Source organism: Archocentrus centrarchus, chromosome 23 (genome assembly GCF_007364275.1).
Source record: "Archocentrus centrarchus isolate MPI-CPG fArcCen1 chromosome 23, fArcCen1, whole genome shotgun sequence".
NCBI classification, from domain to species: Eukaryota; Metazoa; Chordata; class Actinopteri; order Cichliformes; family Cichlidae; genus Archocentrus; species Archocentrus centrarchus.
In genome coordinates, this window is record NC_044368.1 from 1,120,732 (window position 1) to 1,138,395 (window position 17,664).

The window sequence follows — 17,664 nt, forward strand, 5'->3', positions numbered from 1 at the left end:
ATTCATTCACTGAATCCAACATTTCTACAGCCTGTATGCTGTCAGTGTAGGGGATGGAGATCAGCTCAGAGAGCTGTGAAATACTGGGTTACATCTTTGTGAGTTCACTTCATCCACACAGAGCAGTAAACCTCAAAGCAGCAGGTCAGCTGATCACAGCCTGCACACCAACATCATTTACTGCAGCTACAATAGAAAGCTGTGGTTCTTCTCCCCATGCAGAGCCACTACAGCTGATCTTAGGGTTCCTCCACCTTCTGAATCCCACTGTAACCCCTGAGTATCCTCATGTTGGTGTTTAGGTGGAGGCACAGTCACCCTCTAATATGGAGGACACAGAGAACAGAGCTGTGTTTAAATTCCCTTTCACAGTTTGTGTCCTACAGAACAGATTCAAGCTGAGTGCATTCATTAGGATTAAAATTTAGATTGGAATAACGTTTGTATTCTCATGTAATATTATTTTATATTATTACAATAATGTATAATAAGGTTCGGTTAGTTTTACACAAAAATAGCAGGTAGAAACATCCTCCAAAGAACTACTTTTACTTTCTTACTTTGAGTACATTTCAGAGCCTGTACTTTTTTACTTTTACTTAAGTAGAGAAGTTGAACCAGTACTTCGACTTTTACTAAAGTATTTTTTAACATAAGTACTTGTACTTCTACTTAAGTACAGAATGTCAGTACTTTTGCCACCTCTGCTGATTAGTGACTAAATATAGACTTGCAGTAGAAACGTATTTAGGAGAATGCTCGTGAATATAAAGCATTACAAGATTACGCTCACGCAGCCCCTAGTTTTTCAACATTAACACTAAAGTGATGTGTCCTTCATACCTGTGAAGTCTCAAGTTTTGGCTGGGAAACTCCTGTATTTTACCCCTCCATCCCGCCGTCCTCCCGTATTATTATTTTCCTGTAAATTTCCCGTATTTTAATATAATAATAAAAAATTATTCCTGTGCCATTCCAAATTGAATTCTGTCAGTAGCCTCGTGAGAACTGCCCCCTGCAGTAGCCTGGCTGACAGTTCTTGTGAGGTTAGTGTTGACAGCTGGAGTATCTATCTATCTATCTATCTATCTATCTATCTATCTATCTATCTATCTATCTATCTATCTATCTATCTATCTATCTATCATCTCTCTCTTTCTCTCTCTCTCTCTCTCATATATATATATATATATATATATATATATATGAGAGAGAGAGAGAGAGAGAGAGAGAGAGATAAAAAATGTTATCGTGCCACCCCTAGTCTTTACCTTACAATATAAAGCACCTTTGAATTGAACTGAACATTAAACAGCATCCCAACCTTTTTAGAATTAGATTTCAAACACAGTATCATTATAAAACACTTTATTGACTCATTATTAACACCTTATGTTAACAGAATAATCATTCAGAATTATAAGCAACAGTCCTTGCAGGAGTATATGGATATCCAGGATGATGGATGATCTAATAGAAGCTTCTTCTACTGTGAGATATTTAAATTGTTCTTTGGTTTCCACTTTAAGAAGGTTCCTTTCTTTGTGTTAAAACCGTAAAGAGATTTTGTACAGTCGAGGTTTATAACTGTAAATCTGATAAGTGTTCAATGTAAACTTTGGGGGATAAAGAGATGTATCAGTCCAGAATGTGTGATCAATGTTCTATAACCCTGAGTGGAGTCCAGTGCCAGACAACAGATATGTGAACACACTGTGAATCCTGTGTGCACATTTCAGACTCTCTAAATCCTATTTTGTGGAAACTTTCACCCACTTAGTCTATATCAAGTTTGTGCTTTTATTTTTACTGAAATTATGATGCCATATTTCTTTCCAGAAATCAAATTATTGGCAAAATATTTCTGATTTATCCAAGAAAAATGAACAATTCTTTGTAAATAAGATGATGCTGAGCGTAGCCGTTTGAGATCCATCATTCAGAAGTTTTAGTCGTGCCACAGAGGTGAAGAAAGTTCCTCCAGTTCCAGAGTCCATAATCCAAATGAAGCCCATCAGTGGAATGGTTGCCTTACCGCTGTGTTTTCCTGCCTTTGGGGTTCTTGCTCCAACAATTTATTGTGTAATTAATCATACAGATAAACACTTGATGAAGCCCATTTGAATCTTCAAGATTCCCTTTTCGTATGATCTCAGGATCAACGTCAACCGTAGCGCTCAGCACACTCCGTCCTGTTGACCATCACTGCCACCTGCAGAGAGAAGGAGGAACAACAGAGGTGACTGTTAAAGAGACTCTTCATCAGCTGTCAGGAGGTGATGCAGCACATCCAGGATAAAGAGCAGCAGGGACTTCAGTCCTGTTCAGAGCAGCTGTGTGATGTAGCTAGCTTCCTGTCAGCTCTCATGTTCAAGTGTTTGAGTGAACACGCTGAGCTTGAAGCTCGCAGAGACTTTTAGCAACAAGTCTGTTTCCTCTGCAGATTTCACTCAAGTTCACTGTGGAAATAAACTGCTGGGAGTCCTGAATACTTCATTACTGCAAAAGCACTTTAGAGGTTCCTGCTGTTCCACTGTCTAATAAACATGGAGGCTGTCACTGAACACATCTGGATGAAAATACTGACAGGAGGACAGGGAGACATAAAGGAAAGTTTTAAGCCTAATCTTAAAAATAGAGAGGGTGTCTGTCTCCTGAATCTCACAGTGTTACTGGAGGCCAAGGTAATGATATCCACAGTTAGCATCTGGTTAGACACCATGTTTCTGAGGTTTGTGGACCGAGTACAAAAACGTTGATCTGTATTTAGAAGAAGGAAATTAGAGGTCATCCAAGCCTTAATGTCTTTAAGACATTCCTGTAAGGAGAGAACAAACTGTGTGAGCTCACATTTCATGCTTCACAGTTTGATGAATGAATTCACTGTCTCTATACATCTTGCAGGGCTTTAAGGTGTAATACATCCTTTAGATACAAACACAACAACAGCAGTCCTCTTCACAACAACTCAAACACAAGATGACAACAAGCCTCTCTCTGATCCACATAGTTGACTGTTGTCTGTCTCCATTCTCCTCTCACAGCTTCACAGAGGAAAGCAGCCACTGAGAAGGCTGCAGCTTTACAGGAAACCTGGATCTTTGCTTTCATAGCAACTGTGTTTAGTACAATACAGCTGAAAGCAGCATGAACCAACTCCAACCCTCTACTGACCTCAGATCCTCCAGGCTGTAGTGTGGACTCTCCACAAGATCAGACAGCTGCTTCACATCTGAATCCTGCAGGTTATTGTCACTCAGGTCCAGATGTTTCAGATGGGAGGGGTTGGACTTCAGAGCAGAGACCAGAGCATCACAGCTGATCTTTGTCAAACTGCAGTTATTCAGGCTGAATAAAGTAAAAAACATGTAGATAAAATCATTGATAAACTCAACATCATGATCTACTCACTGAGGTTTTCTCTAAAGTGAGCAGTGACTTTGGGACCCTTGACTCCTAGTTTTGTAATTCTGGCTTCAGCCCTGCCCAGTTTTTGTATTGTTGTATTTTTTTCTAGTAAGACTTCAGCATTAAAGCTGCCTTTTTCATTTCACATTCTGTCTCCTGAGTCCAGCATTCTGGGTCCATTTCCTGCCAGCATTACATGACAGAAACAAGTGACCACAACATTTAGCCCATGGACTCCAGACCTGTTTTTGAGGAGTAGGGGGAAGAAGTGGCTGAGTTAAATAGATACTGTCAATGTGTGGTCAATGCCAAAGACATTTACAAAACTGCTGCATTTGATCATCTTGGAGGACCTCATCTCTTCCAAGCCCCAGCTCCTGGCTTTTCCAGAGTTTGACTTCCTAGCACACTTGGTAACCCAGCACCTACCATGCCTTACCTACTATGGTTTACCTGCAACCATGTAGGGGCCATACAAGCTACTGAGTCCCATTTTCAGTTGCTGTATTGAAATTTCAATATAATGTTCCAACCTGCTGCATCATTTTTTTTTCACTTTGATTTTCTGGATTTTTTTGGGGTGTCCTTGGATTTATTTCCATCAAATGATGTGGCCTCCTTTCATTCCTAACAGATTACCCAGTCCAGATCAGTGTAGATATCAGCACTGCATATTAATTATATTATACAGACAGTAAGGTGTACCCTGACTCACACCCTATGACAGCTGGGATAGGTTCCACCCCCTGTGAACCTGAAAAGAATAAGTGGAAGAAAATGGTTGGATAAATACATGGAAGTTATCTGACCTCAGAATCTCCAGTTTGCAGTGTGGACTCGCCAGAAAACCACACAAATGATTCACTCCTAAATCCTGCAGGTTGTTGCCACTCAGGTCCAGATGTTTCAGATGGGAGGGGTTGGACTTCATTGCAGAGACCAGAGCACCACATCTGATCTCTGACAAACCACAGTGCATCAGTCTGCGTAAAGATTAAAACAAGTAAAATCATTAATAATTCAGTCAAATGTGATCAGGTTTTAAATGTACAGCTCAGCAATACTCCTAATCAAAGAGCTTTTCCCTAAAATTATTACTGACTTTATTCTATTATCATTGTGGATCATCATGATGTCACACAACATACAAACACCCGATCAGCACAGATCAATAACATGGTGCAGAGCTCAGTCCAACTGCTGAACTACAAACTATTTGTAGTTTCATTTACATGACCGTCCAGATCAATCTGCAATCTGATGAATTGAAATTGAATTGAATTCAAGAATATTAAAGATGTTTCCATCTAATTAAACAGCTGATCATCTCTGTCAGCACCTTTCAGCCAGTCAGAAAAGATGTGAAAAAGGGAAAGTCTGATTTAACTGATGAAGAGCATTAATTGTTTATTTATGTGTGTTATTGCCTATTCTTTCATTGTTGTATAGAATGAATTGATTACCTATAGAGAAAAGTTCGTTTGTAGCATATCTAGGTCCCTCTGAAGTCCCTGGACAGGTAAAAAACTGACCGGCTGTGTGGAAGGCAGATTGTGGACCCAAAGAAAGGAAATGAACTCAAAATGCAGCTTCAGTGCTGAACAGTCACAAATATCCAAAAATCTAAAACAATAGCAGGGCAGGAGCATGAAATTCAAATAATAGGAATCTTCAGGCAGACACAGCCACAAGGGATGAAATGACAACATATACAGTACTCACAAGATAATGAGGGGAGAGATAACAAGATGGAGGACAGCTGAAACTAATGAAGAAAACGAGACAACAGAGGTAAAACCCAACACAAGACACAGTGTTGTTTGTAGGGGAGAGTATGGACCTAAAATGTGGACTTGGAGGAGAGATTTAAATAAAAGCAAACTTTATTTATCTGAGTCAGTTATCATGGTAACAGACTGTCAACCTAGCCTGCTGTCTGGCAGGTTTTGATCAACTCTGCCTCCTCCCCTGCTGCTGCGCCTGAAACACCTGGCTGGCACTGCGATTCATTTCCTCATTCATAAAGTTGCTGTCAGAGCGTCAGAGGAGCGAATTCATCTGCAGACACTTGTTTTCACAATCTTTGATGACTTTATAGGAACAGGCACTGAGAGCGGCAGCTTGCTGCACAGCTCCCATAGTTTCTTTGTGGTTTTCTTCATAGCTGTGTCTAATCTAATTATTTTAAGACTCAATTTTTATAAACCAGGAACATCAGTTTTTTATTCCCATGTTTTTATGACAAAGCAGCTCCACAAAGACATGGATGATCCAGTTTGGTGTGGAAGAACTTGACTGGCCTGCACAGAGTCCTGATCTCAGCTTGATAGAACACCTTTAGGATGGATTAGAGCAGAGACTGTGAGCCAGGCCTTCTCTCCAACATCAGTGTCTGACTTCACAGATGTGCTTTTGGAAGAATGGTCAGAAATTCCCATAAACACTCCTAAACCTGTGGAAAGCCTTCCCAGAAGAGTTGAAGCTGTAATAACTGCAAAGGGTGGATCCACATCATATTAAAGCCTCTGGATTAATAATGGATGTTACTCAGGTTCATGTGAGTAAAAGCAGATGAGTGGATACTTTTGTTAATATGGTGTGTATTCAGTAAATACATGACAATATTGATATTGATGTGACTTATTGTCCATTTTTTTTGTGAATCAACTGTCAGTAAGATCCAAATATGTTTAAATGTATATTTGTATTAATTATGTTTGATGTTCTTTAAATAAATATTAACTTTACTGTGTATACAGTGGTCCCTCGCTATATCATAGTTGACTTATTGCAGCTTCTCTGTTTAGCGGAGTTTTCACTATATTGCGGGATTTTGCGGTATATGGGTAATTCTGTAACACCCCATAACTATGTTCATCACTCGGATGAAGAGATAAGTCACGCCTACGCCTTTAGTGGAAATAGAATTAATGGCCTAGGGCAGGGATCCTCAGCTGCAGGCCTCGAGGGCCGGTGCCCTGCAGGTTTTAGATGCGTCCCTGATCCAACACACCTGAATCAAATGGCTGAATTATCTCCAGAGTCCTGCTAATGACTTCTATATTTGACTCAGGTGCGTTGAAGCAGAGACACATCTAAAACCTGCAGGACACTGGCCCTTGAGGATCCCTGGCCTAGGGTGAAGATATTACACCACCTTCATAGCCATCAGTGCTGCACAGCTACATAATTCATCATCTTCATCATTCAGGTTGTATTAAGAGAGTGGGAAAGGTCTTTAGGAGTGTGGGAAGAGTTTAAAAAGCCTTAAAATACATATAAATGATAAAATAAATATATAATAAATATAACGCCTCTACTTTCACCTATCGTGGGGGTCTCTGGAACATAACCCCCATGATAAGTGAGGGATCACTGTATTTTCATCTCAATTTTACTGCAGCTGTAAGAGTTTGAATTATAGCAGTATTTGTCATGTAATGATGGTTCCTTTTTTTCTACTTTACCTCTTTTCTTCCCTTCTTTTTCCCCTCCTACCCATCCCTCATTCCACTCCTTCATAGCAGCCTGGGTATAATGATGCTCCAATATGGATGACTCTTAGAACTCTCAGTGTGAGGGTTAGGCTTCATGGGAGGGGGCCTAGGTCACTGCTGTCACCACTGATCCTCTGAGCTACACAAAAATCAGTTTAATTTGTCTGAGTTCTTCCCTAAAAGTCATATTTTTGTTGTTGTTAAAAATCTCCTCCATGAATCACCACCTTATCATGATGGAGGGGTTTATGTGTCCCAGTGATCCCAGGAGCTATGTTGTCCGGGGGTTTGTCCCCCTGGTAGTGTCTCCCATGGCAAATTGGTCCTGGGTGAGGGGCCAGACAAAGCGCGATTCAGAAGACCCCTATGAAAATGGCAACAAGGGAACTGTTTACCCTGCCCAGGTTAGGGTTACCGGGGCCCCACCTTGGAGCCAGGCCTGGGGAGGGAGCTCAAGGGAGAGCGTCTGGTGGCTGTTCATTAGCCTGTGGTGCCTGGCCTGGCAACAGAGATGACATGGGGCAGACCAATCCCGGGCTATCGAGACTGGCTTATGGGACAGGGAATGTCACCTCTCTGGTGAGGAAGGAGCATGAGCTAGTGTGTGAGGTTGAGAGATACTGGCTAGATATGGTCAGGCTCACCTCAACACATGGCCTGGGCTCTGGGACCAGTGTCCTGGACAGGGGCTGGACTCTGTTCCAGTCTGGAGGTGCCCCCGGTGAGAGGCGCTGGGGTGGGTATCCCCGTATCCCCCCGGCTTGCTGCCTGCATGTTGGCGTTTTCACAGGTGGATGAGAGGGTTGTTTCCCTGTGCCTTCAGGCCAGAGAACATGAATGTTGTTTGTCCTTATGCACCGAATGACAGTTCAGAGTACCCACCCTTCTTGAAGTCACTGGGCGGGGTGCTGGAGAGGGCTCCATCTAGGGTTTAATCCCAGGAGCCGGGATTCCCGGGAAATGCAATCAAAACCATTTCCCGTTTCCTGGGAAACGTTAAGACAGGAAACCGGGAAAAAAGTCGCCCGAAAGAAAAGAAAGAAAAGAAAGAAAAGAGAGCTTCAGAATGTTAAATTTAAGGAAATATTGAGAGAAGGGTTCGTTTAATGCGAAAAGCATTACTCTTCATTTCAGTTTAAGGCTTCAGCCTTCATCTCAAGTGTTTTAATAGAGGTATTACGCAGTTGTACTTTTTCCTCTTTAATTTGTTGAAATCGTAGGCAATGTGTTTAGACCAGTGATTCTCAAATCCAGGCCTCGTGGCCCGGTGTCCTGCAGGTTTTAGATGTGTCTCTGCATCAACAGACCTGAGTCAAATATAGAAGTCATTAGCAGGACTCTGGAGAACTTGACTGCATACTGAGGAGGTAATTCAGCCATTTGATTCAGGTGTGTTGGATCAGGGACACATCTAAAACCTGCAGGACACTGGGCCACGAGGCCTGGATTTGAGAACCACTGGTTTAGACTAAGGTATTTTGTATTATATAATTTTATATTATTATATATTGTCATATTGCATTATATAGCCTATAAAATATGCCTGCCCTGAACAATAAAGAAATATCTGTTTAACTTCGAGTGTTTCTTTTCCTCGTTTGCAGCCACTTACTAACATCATGAATTAGGATACGGGCCTAATGTGTGAAGAAAGTATCATGAAATAGATTGCTTTAACATATTTCGCTTTTAAAATGGAGTTGAGTAAAATGTATATTTTTTAGGCTATAAGGATTGGCCAGTTTTTCAAAAGACGATTCACAACCAACCTACTTTAACCCTCATACACGGTGTTATAAATTCGCTGTTGCCAGAATGGCAATGACCAAATCATAGTGCATTACTCAAGGCCCTGTGTTATGTCATGTTATAGTGTAGTACGGTAGTTAACTTTTCAATGACTATTACAGCGTACCACTGGTGGAACGGTGTGCATTGTGGACAGCGCCAGTGGCTGAGCCTTTATCAATGCTGAGTGGAGATGAACTGTATTGTTTTGTACCAGCAGTTGTAAAATATCTTGGTATAATTCCATGTACAATGCAGGAATATTCGAATTATATTTGTTAAGGGAGTGTTGAGGAACGATATAACACCGCATAGCTCGAGCACTCGAATGCCGAGATGTAGGTTTTATTGCATTAATCAAGCCAAGGTTGCCCCCTACTGGGCATAACAGGACATAGCTGGAAAGCTACCTATACAATATCAAAATAGGTTAAGCCCGACACAGGCTACAGAAGGCCTAATTAAAATAAAAAATAAAAAAAACTTTTTCCTGGGATTCCCGGGAAATGGATTGTCTTTTCCCGGGATTTGATTCATGTCATTTTCGGGAAAAATATTAAACCCTAGCTCCATCGAGTGACTCCATCGTCCCGCTGGGGGACTTCAACGCTGACGTGGGCAATGACAGTGAGATCTGGAGGGGCGTGATTGGGAGGAATGGCCTGCCCGATCTCATCCCAAATGGTGTTTTGTTATTGGACTTCTGTGCAAACCACAGTTTGTCCATAATAAACACCATGTTTGAACATAAGGATGTCCATGAGTACATGTGGCACCGGGACACCCTAGATCGCAGGTTGATGATCAATTTTGTAACAGTATCACCAGATCTGCAGCCGTATGTTCTGGACACTTGGGTGAAGAGAGGAGCTGAGCTGTCAACTGATCACCACCTGGTGAGTTGGATCAGGTGGCGGGGGAAGATGCTGAACAGACCTGGCTCACTTAAACGTATTGTGAGGGTGCACTGGGAACGCCTGGCAGAAGCCTCAGTCCATGAGAGCTTCAACTCCCACCTCCAGCAGAACAGCATTCCGAGGGAGGCTGAGGACATTGAATCCAAATGGACCATGTTCCGCACCTCCATTGTTGAGGCTGCTGCTCAGAGCTGTGGCTGCATCCCTGAACAAGATGATGGAAACCAGAGGTAAAGGGAACCATCAAGCTGGTGGCTTAGTTACGCTGTGGGACTCCGGAGGAAGCTGATGGGTACCGACAGGCCAAGCAGAATGCAGCTCGGGCGGTGGCTGAAGCAAAAACTTGGAAGGCATCCAAGCGATTCTGGCAAACTGTCAGGCAACTCACGAGGGGAAGTGGTGCTCTACTCACATGGTCTATAGTGCAAGTGGAGTGATGCTGACTTCAACTGAGGACATCTTCAGGTGGTGGAAGGAAAACTTCAAGGACCTCCTTAATCCCACGGACATGCCTTCTGTAGTGGATACAGAGGCTGGGGATGACTTGCCCATCACTGGGAGTGAGGTAACTGAGGTTAAACAGCTCCTTAGTGGCAGGGCCCCTGGGGTGGACGAGATTTGCCCTGAGTTCCTGAAGTCTCTATGCTGTAGGGCTGTCTTGGTTGACACGCCTCTGCAACACCGTGTGGAGCTCTGGGGTGGTGCCACTGGATTGGCAGAGGGGGGGGCTGGCCCCCATCTTCAAGAAGGGAGACCGGAGGGTGTGCTTCAACTTTCGAGGGCTCACACTCCTCAGCCTCCACAGTAAGGTCTATGCCAGGGTGCTGGAAAGTCTGTCCATTGGTCGAACCCCAGATTCAAGAGGAACAATGCAATGGCGACCTGTACAGGGTATATCCTGCCTCTCGCCCTATATCAGGTGGGATAGGCTCCAGCCCCCCTGCGACCCTGAACAGGATAAGTGGAAGAAAATGGATGGATGGAAAAAAATATCTTCAGAATTAACAACAGTAAACTGACCTCAGAGTTTCCAGTCTGCAGCTTGGACTCTCCAGAGCACCAAACAGCTGCTTCACTTCTGAATCATGCAGGTCACAGTTTTTCTTCAGGTGCAGCTCTCTGAGATGGGAGGGGTCGGCCTTCAGTGCTGAGACCACGATTTCACAGTGACCCTCTGAGAGTCCAAAGTGTGCGCAGCCAGAAAGTCTGTCATGACACACATAATACAAAACATGTTATTACAAAATGGACACTTAATATTTACTTCCTGCATGTGATGAAAAACTGCTGGAAACTTCCTCGTTGACATTTTGACATCTTCACAGCAGCGCTTCAGCTGATCTGACAGCGTGATATGAAATAATTACTCTCCTCAGTCTTGCTTTAATCTGCAGATGAACGAGAGAACAAAAACGTTTCATTCAGGTTTCCATACTGTCCACAGTCTGTCAGTCTGATGTGAACTCAGATCACACATTAGGGACATGAATGAGACCATCATGATCAGAAAAATGTTTTTACTGTCCACTATTTTAATGGATATTTTTACTGCGTTCAACTTAGCTCCAGATGGAACTCTTTGCTGTCTACCTGCTGCTTCAGCTTCACATCCATAAGTGGAACATTTTGAGTCTTAAAATGACAAGCTCATGTTTTCTATGGCTTATGTATGCCTGTAACTCTTTAACCCCCTACCTCCTACTCCACTCCTACCACGCTATCTCAGAGGTTTGTAGAATTTCTTCTCTGATCTGTTCTCTGACTTCAGAAACTCTTGGATCTCCTGGAGTACTGAGAGATTGTTGATCTTCATCAGAAGCATCTCTTGGCTACTTACCTCCTTTATCCATTGCTTGACTACATCATTCAATAGGTTCAAACAAGCTAAAGACTGTGAGCTTTCATATCACTTATCTGTCTGAACACTTCTGTGGGTCTTCATGCTTTTGTGTGTACAAAACTACCATTCTGCTCTTACATATATATTCAGACCTCTGTGCATTTCCTGCTACAACTCTTCTCTACAACAATAAGAGAGAAAACACCTACTGTTTCTTTCTAAGGAGTCCTGGAAAAATAAGACTCTAAATTTCTAACTTCCGTCTTTAAAATGAAAAAGTGAATTCAGACTCAATAAAATGATCCGTGAATCACCACCTTATCGTGGTGGAGGGGTTTGCCTGTGGCAGTGATCCCAGGAGCTTTGTTGCCCAGGGGCTTGTTCCCCTGGTAGGGTCTCCCATGACAAATTGGTCCTGGGTGAGGGGCCAGACAAAGAGCGATTCAGAAGACCCCTATGGAAGCATCACCAAGTGAACTGTCTGCTGCATCCCTGCCCGGGATAGGGGCCTCACCCTGGAGACGGGCCTGGGGAGGGAGTTTGAGGGAGAGCGCCTGGTGGCTGGGCATTAGCCCATGGTGACGGGCTGGGCACAGCCCAAAGAGAAGACAAGCGCCCGCCCTCCTGTGAGCTGGGGTGGGTATTCTTGTATCCCCTGGGCTTGCTGACGGTACGTTGGAGTTTTCACCAGCGGATGAGAGGATTGCTTCCCTGCGCCTTCGGGCTGGGGAATGGGACCTGACTGTTGTTTGTGCTGATGCACCGAATGACAGTTCAGAGAACCCACCCTTCTTGGAGTCACTGGGTGGGGTGCTTGAGGGTGCTCCATCCAGTGACTCCATCGTCCTGCTGGGAGACTTCAACAGTCAAGTGGGCAATGACAGTGAGTCCTGGGGAACACTGAGTTCGAATGGACCATGTTCCACGCCTCCATTGTTCAGGCTGTTGCTCAGAGCTGTGGCTGCAAGGTGGTTGGTTCCTGTTGTTTTACTATGCAAGGAGTTCATTGAGGCCATGGAAAAAGACTTTTGGACGGCATTGAAGCGGCATTGAAGCGATTCTGGCAAACTGTCAGGCAACTCAGGAAGGGAAAGCGGTGCTCTACTCACAGGGTCTTTAGTGGGGGTGGGTTGCTGCTGACTTCAACTGAGGCTATAGTCAGGCAGTGGAAGGAATACTTTGAAGACCTCCTTCATCCCACTGACACGCCTTCTGATGATGATGCTGAAGTGACTTCACTGAATCACTTCACTGATTTCATTTGTCCTTCTGACACTAAATCACTGACAGTGTTCAGTATTATCTCATCATTGTGTGGCCACAGTGGCTGCTGCAGCTGAAGCTACAAACATAAAATTCAATCATCAGAATAATTCTTCATTAAAAACATTTCACAGAGTTTTAAACAGCTCAACAACATCTGTGAAAGAAATCAAACTGATGTAATGTTTGCAATAAAAAAATGGAACACTGTCAGAAGAACAATGAGAACATTTTGGTGAGAATATCTGAAGAACTAGGATTCAAAGATTCTTTATTGACATTTGCATCACATTTGCATGCAGTTGAACAAAATTCTGTTCTCGGGTCTCATTGTTGGGTTGCCCATGTAATAGTTTTGAATTCAAATAATTTAAAGAAGAATAAATATAAATGCACTACATTACTAATCTACACTGATTTATAATGTTAATCACATCTGGACTCACCGAATCTTTCTGCAGTTTCTCACAGCTGGAATCAGTCTCCGTCGTCCCTCCTCTGATGTTTTGTACTTCTGCAGGTCCAACTCATCCAGAACCTCCTCTGACATCTGCAGCATGTAGGCCAGAGCTGAGCACTGGATCTCAGAGAGTTTCTTCTCTGATCTGTTCTCTGACTTCAGGAACTCTTGGATCTCCTGATGTACTGAGAGGTCCTTCAGCTCCATCAGACAGTGGAAGATGTTGATGCTTCTATCAGGAGAAACATGATTAGTGGTCATCTGTTTCAGGTTGTTGATGACTCTCTGGATGGTTTCTGGACTGTTCTCTGTCTGACCCAGCAGACCTCCTAAGAGTCTCTGGTTGGACTCCAGAGAGAGGCCATGAAGGAAGCGAACAAACAGGTCCAAGTGGCCATTTTTACTTTGGAGGGATTTCTGCATGACACTGCTCAGAAAGTCATCCAAAGAGGAGATGTCTTTTCTCAGGAAGTCCTTCAGCACCTCCATCTTCCTGCTGGTGAAACAGTGGAACATGTAGACTGCAGCCAGAAACTCCTGAATGCTCAGATGAACAAAGCAGTAGACTGGTTTCTGGAAGATCACACACTCCCTTTTGAAGATCTCTGTACAAACTCCTGAGTACACCGAGGCCTCTGTCACATCCAGACCACACTGCTCCAGGTCTTCTTGGTAGAACATGATGTTTCCTTTCTCCAGATGTTCAGACGCCAGCCTCCCCAGCTTCAGAAGAACTTCCCTGTCCGCCTCCGTCAGCTCCTGTGGACTCGTCTCATGTCCCTCATGGTACTTGTTCTTCTTCCTCTTCATCTGAACCAGCAGGAAGTGTGAGTACATGTCAGTCAGGGTCTTGGGCAGCTCTTCTCTCGGCTCTGTGGTCAACATGTGCTCCAGAACTGTAGCAGTAATCCAGCAGAAGACTGGGATGCTGCACATGATGTGGAGGCTACTGGATGTCTTTATGTGGGAGATGATTCTGCTGGACAGCTCTTCATCACTGAATCTCCTCCTGAAGTACTCCTCCTTCTGGGCATCAGTGAAGCCTCGTACTTCCGTAACCCTGTCAACACATCTAGGAGGGATCCGATTGGCTGCTGCAGGTCGGGTAGTTATCCAGACGAGAGCGGAGGGAAGCAGCTTCCCCTCGATGAGTTTTGTCAGCAGCTCGCTGACTGATGACTTCTGTGTGACATCAGACAATAGCTTCCTGTTGGTGAAATCCAATGAAAGTCTGCTTTCATCCAGGCCGTCAAAGATGAACAGAAGCTTCCAGACAGCGAGCTTCTCTGCTGGGACCTTCTGTAATGTTGGATGGAAAACATGGAGCAGCTCCAGAAGACTGTACTGCTGATCTCTGATCAGGTTCAGCTCCCTGAATGAAAGCAGCATCACCACACTGACATGTTGGTTCTCCAAGCCCTCTGCCCAGTCCAGACTGAACTTCTGCACTGAGAAGGTTTTTCCAACTCCAGCGACGCCGTTGGTCAGAACCACTCTGATGGGTCTCTGTTGGTCAGGGAAGGCTTTAAAGATGTCGTGGCACCTGATTGGTCTGTCATAGAGGGCGTCCATCTTGGAAGCTGTCTCCAGCTGCCTCACCTCATGTTCGGTATGACCCTCTTCTCTCTGTCCCTCTGTGATGTAGAGCTCAGTGTAGATCCTGTTCAGGAGGGTTCCACTTCCTGTTTGATCACTTCCTTCAGTCACACGTTCACACGTCCTCCTCAGACTGATCTTATGTTCCTCTAAAACCTCCTGCAGACCAGCATCTGCTGAAAGACAGAAAAACACTGAGACTAAGGAGAAAGAAACTCTGAAATGTGTCAACAACACAACAAGAAGTCCAGTTTTTAGAAATGAGTCCATCAGCAGACAGATGTTCAGTCTTACTTTGTCCACAGCTGCTCTGACTGGCTGTCTGCAGTCCAGCTCTGGTTCTGGATCTTTGTCCACACTGAGGACAGGAGGAGTCTCCTGATGAAGCAGACTGGTCCCAGTATGAGGAGATGCACTGTCTGCAGAACCAGTGTCCACAGCTGGTAGAGACCGGATCCTTCAGGACGTCCTGACACACAGCACAGCAGGACGGCGGCTCCTCCTCACAGACACGACTCCTCTTCTTCTCTCTGTGGACACCAAGAAAAATTATTCTGACAAAACACAAAGTCCGAAATATTAAAGTTTAATAGCAGCACTGGTTTCCAGAAACATCTATACATCTGTGTTTCTGGGTCTGAGCTCTCAGTAGTCTCTCTCCTTCAGCATCTTTTATTTCTGGTTTTCTTTGAGCTCCAGCAAGAAAATTTATTTTGTTCAGATTGTAGCAAACACAGAAATCAGAGAATCTGGGAGGTGTTAACATGTAGATTAGACATTAATCAGTACAATAGAAACACCATTATTTATGTCTGCTGTGAGCCGACCATCAGCTCAGTTCAGCAGAAACAGTCTCTTACTTTGTGTCTGAGGGTCCAGGTTCAGCACTGAAGACTGGAGGAAAATGTTTGGAATGATCACTCTTCATAGACACACAGCTGGATCCTGGAGACTCTGCTCTGTGTCTGTGCTGCTGAGCTCTGGAAACACAAACAGAATAAATCACACATTGTTCTTGTGCATCTTTCCTGTTGTTGGGCTCTGAGCTGCTTCACTGTCAGGGTCTGCTTACTTTTCTGTAAGTAAACCTTAAGAATATGTATTTATTACTGATGTCCATCAGGGAAAAACGGAGACATTAAACACTTAAATGAAGCAAAATCAGAAACAGTCTCTTACTTTGTGTCTGAGGGTCCAGGTTCAGCACTGAAGACTGGAGGAAAATGTTTCGAATGTTCACTCTTCATAGACACACAGCTGGATCCTGGAGACTCTGCTCTGCCCTCCTCTTCCTCACTCATCTTCAGTCTGAGTGATAAACCAGCAGCACCGACTGTGAGAGCAGATCAGGAAACATGACAATCATGTTCATACAGAAACTGGCAGAACAGGAAATACAACACACACACACACACACACACACACACACACACACACTCCGGCCTGTAACAAACTCCGTCGAGCCTCCACATAAAATCATAGATGCTTATTTTCTCTGACTCAGCAGAAGAAACATGTTGGAGTGACCATCAACCAAACATTTACTTTCATCTGTGTGACGTCACAAACTCGAGCACCAAAATCGTTGATCCAACCTGAGAAACAGTCATGTGACTTTTTCCTGTCACAAACTGTTTCTGAATATTCTGACAGCACATAAATGCACAGTAACACTCACCTTGTTGTCCTCCTCCTGCTCTGTGACTGTAAAACAGAGTCTGAACTCACTTTGTTTCCTCCTCACCTGAACAGAGAAGCTCCTCCCCTCTGCATTCACAGGAACCTGCAGGACTTCATTCCAGGTGTGTGAGATTAAAAACAGAACAGCTTCGTTCTGAGATTTTCTTTGAGTCCGATGCTGGGAGCAGAAAGCTCCTCAGTAATCGTGGTGTTTGAGTGAAACAGAGCAGGACTGAAGCAAACGTGGAGCCTCAGACACATGAATTTAAATAAGACAGAGGCAGCTGAGTTCTCTTTGCAGTGAGCTGATGGGTTTGGAGGGTTTCACATATCTGTTGGTTTTATATCTGCTAATTAATGCTCCTCTCATTAGAATGTAATTTTCCTTCTCACACCGAACAGGCGGTTTATAAATTAGTGGATCATCGGTCCATCACCTGAAGAACTTTCCACTCACAGCGATGCATTTTTGTCCCACTCAGTAAATCTGACCTTAAAGCGTTCATTGATTTCCAAGATCACAAAATGTTATCATTTTGTGATCAAAGTGTTTCGGGTGTCTTCCTTCACAAACAAATCTCATTACCTGTCACATGTTAACAAGTGACACTGACAGTTCAAAAAGTTAAAGTTCCCAAAATGAGGAACATCGTGGCTTCATTCTCATGAACTCTGTTTCATCTTCTTCACTGACCTTTATTCACCTCAGCTGCTCTTCTTCCTGTTCTTCCGGCACCACATTCTTTATACACACTTCATGTTTCCTGTATCCCTTTCAAATTAAAAGTTCTCTGATTGTTTCAAAGGACAGAAACACTACATTTCATAAATTGATTTGATAGATCTTTACCTAATACATGTCACGTCCTGGGATCAAACTGGGGATCATGAGTCAACTATGACACCATGGAGCCTCAGTATGTCTGCAGGGTGTTAAAATAACCTGCCTTCATTTGTAGCCAGCTCAGCCCCCTGATGTGTCTATGAAGCATTTATAACTTTAACAATTAACTGCAGGATTTAAAGCAAACTAAGCTGCAGTGGCAGGACAACTGTGGCTCATGTTTGTGGGTAATCAGTTCAAAACGATCATTAGTGGGTGAAGTCCACAGTGAGGAGATACACAGCCTCAGGAGGATGCAGGCTCTCCCACACCTTTACAGATCACGGTATCAGCCACATACTGACCCTTCAGTCTCCACTGAGCCCTCTGTG

General features: G+C 43.8%; 2 protein-coding genes across 6 annotated transcripts in view; both read right to left on the reverse strand.

Annotated features, from left to right (window-relative positions):
• The window catches only part of LOC115773688 (potassium voltage-gated channel subfamily A member 1), a 148,944-nt gene that overhangs the window by 83,585 nt on the left and 47,695 nt on the right, over positions 1-17,664 (reverse strand). The window lies entirely within an intron of this gene.
• Positions 1,378-16,686, reverse strand: LOC115773687 (protein NLRC3-like). 5 transcript variants are annotated; one of them, XM_030720554.1, is made up of 9 exons: positions 16,514-16,686; positions 15,949-16,102; positions 15,630-15,749; positions 15,064-15,299; positions 13,160-14,945; positions 10,631-10,816; positions 4,218-4,391; positions 3,175-3,348; positions 1,378-2,212 (listed from the first exon to the last, which is right to left on the reverse strand). In XM_030720554.1, exons 2-9 carry the CDS (start codon positions 16,068-16,070, stop codon positions 2,203-2,205), a joined length of 2,808 nt encoding a protein of 935 aa, XP_030576414.1. In that variant the 5' UTR covers positions 16,071-16,102; positions 16,514-16,686; the 3' UTR covers positions 1,378-2,202. The 5 variants fall into 5 exon arrangements, with proteins under 5 accessions (XP_030576414.1, XP_030576415.1, XP_030576416.1 ...); XM_030720555.1 differs by having other exon boundaries at positions 13,160-14,942; positions 16,514-16,684; XM_030720556.1 differs by lacking the exon at positions 15,630-15,749 and having other exon boundaries at positions 16,514-16,685.

Bases quoted from the DNA above. Each gene is read 5' to 3' on its own strand.
- LOC115773687 (XM_030720554.1), bottom strand. From the start codon at position 16,070: ATGAGTGAGGAAGAGGAGGGCAGAGCAGAGTCTCCAGGATCCAGCTGT. The intron at 15,750-15,948 runs GTAAGAGACTGT...TTGTGTTTCCAG, and splicing joins CCTGGACCCTCAGACACAAA to AGCTCAGCAGCACAGACACA. The intron at 4,392-10,630 runs GTCAGTTTACTG...ATCTTTACGCAG, and splicing joins TGCAGACTGGAAACTCTGAG to ACTGATGCACTGTGGTTTGT.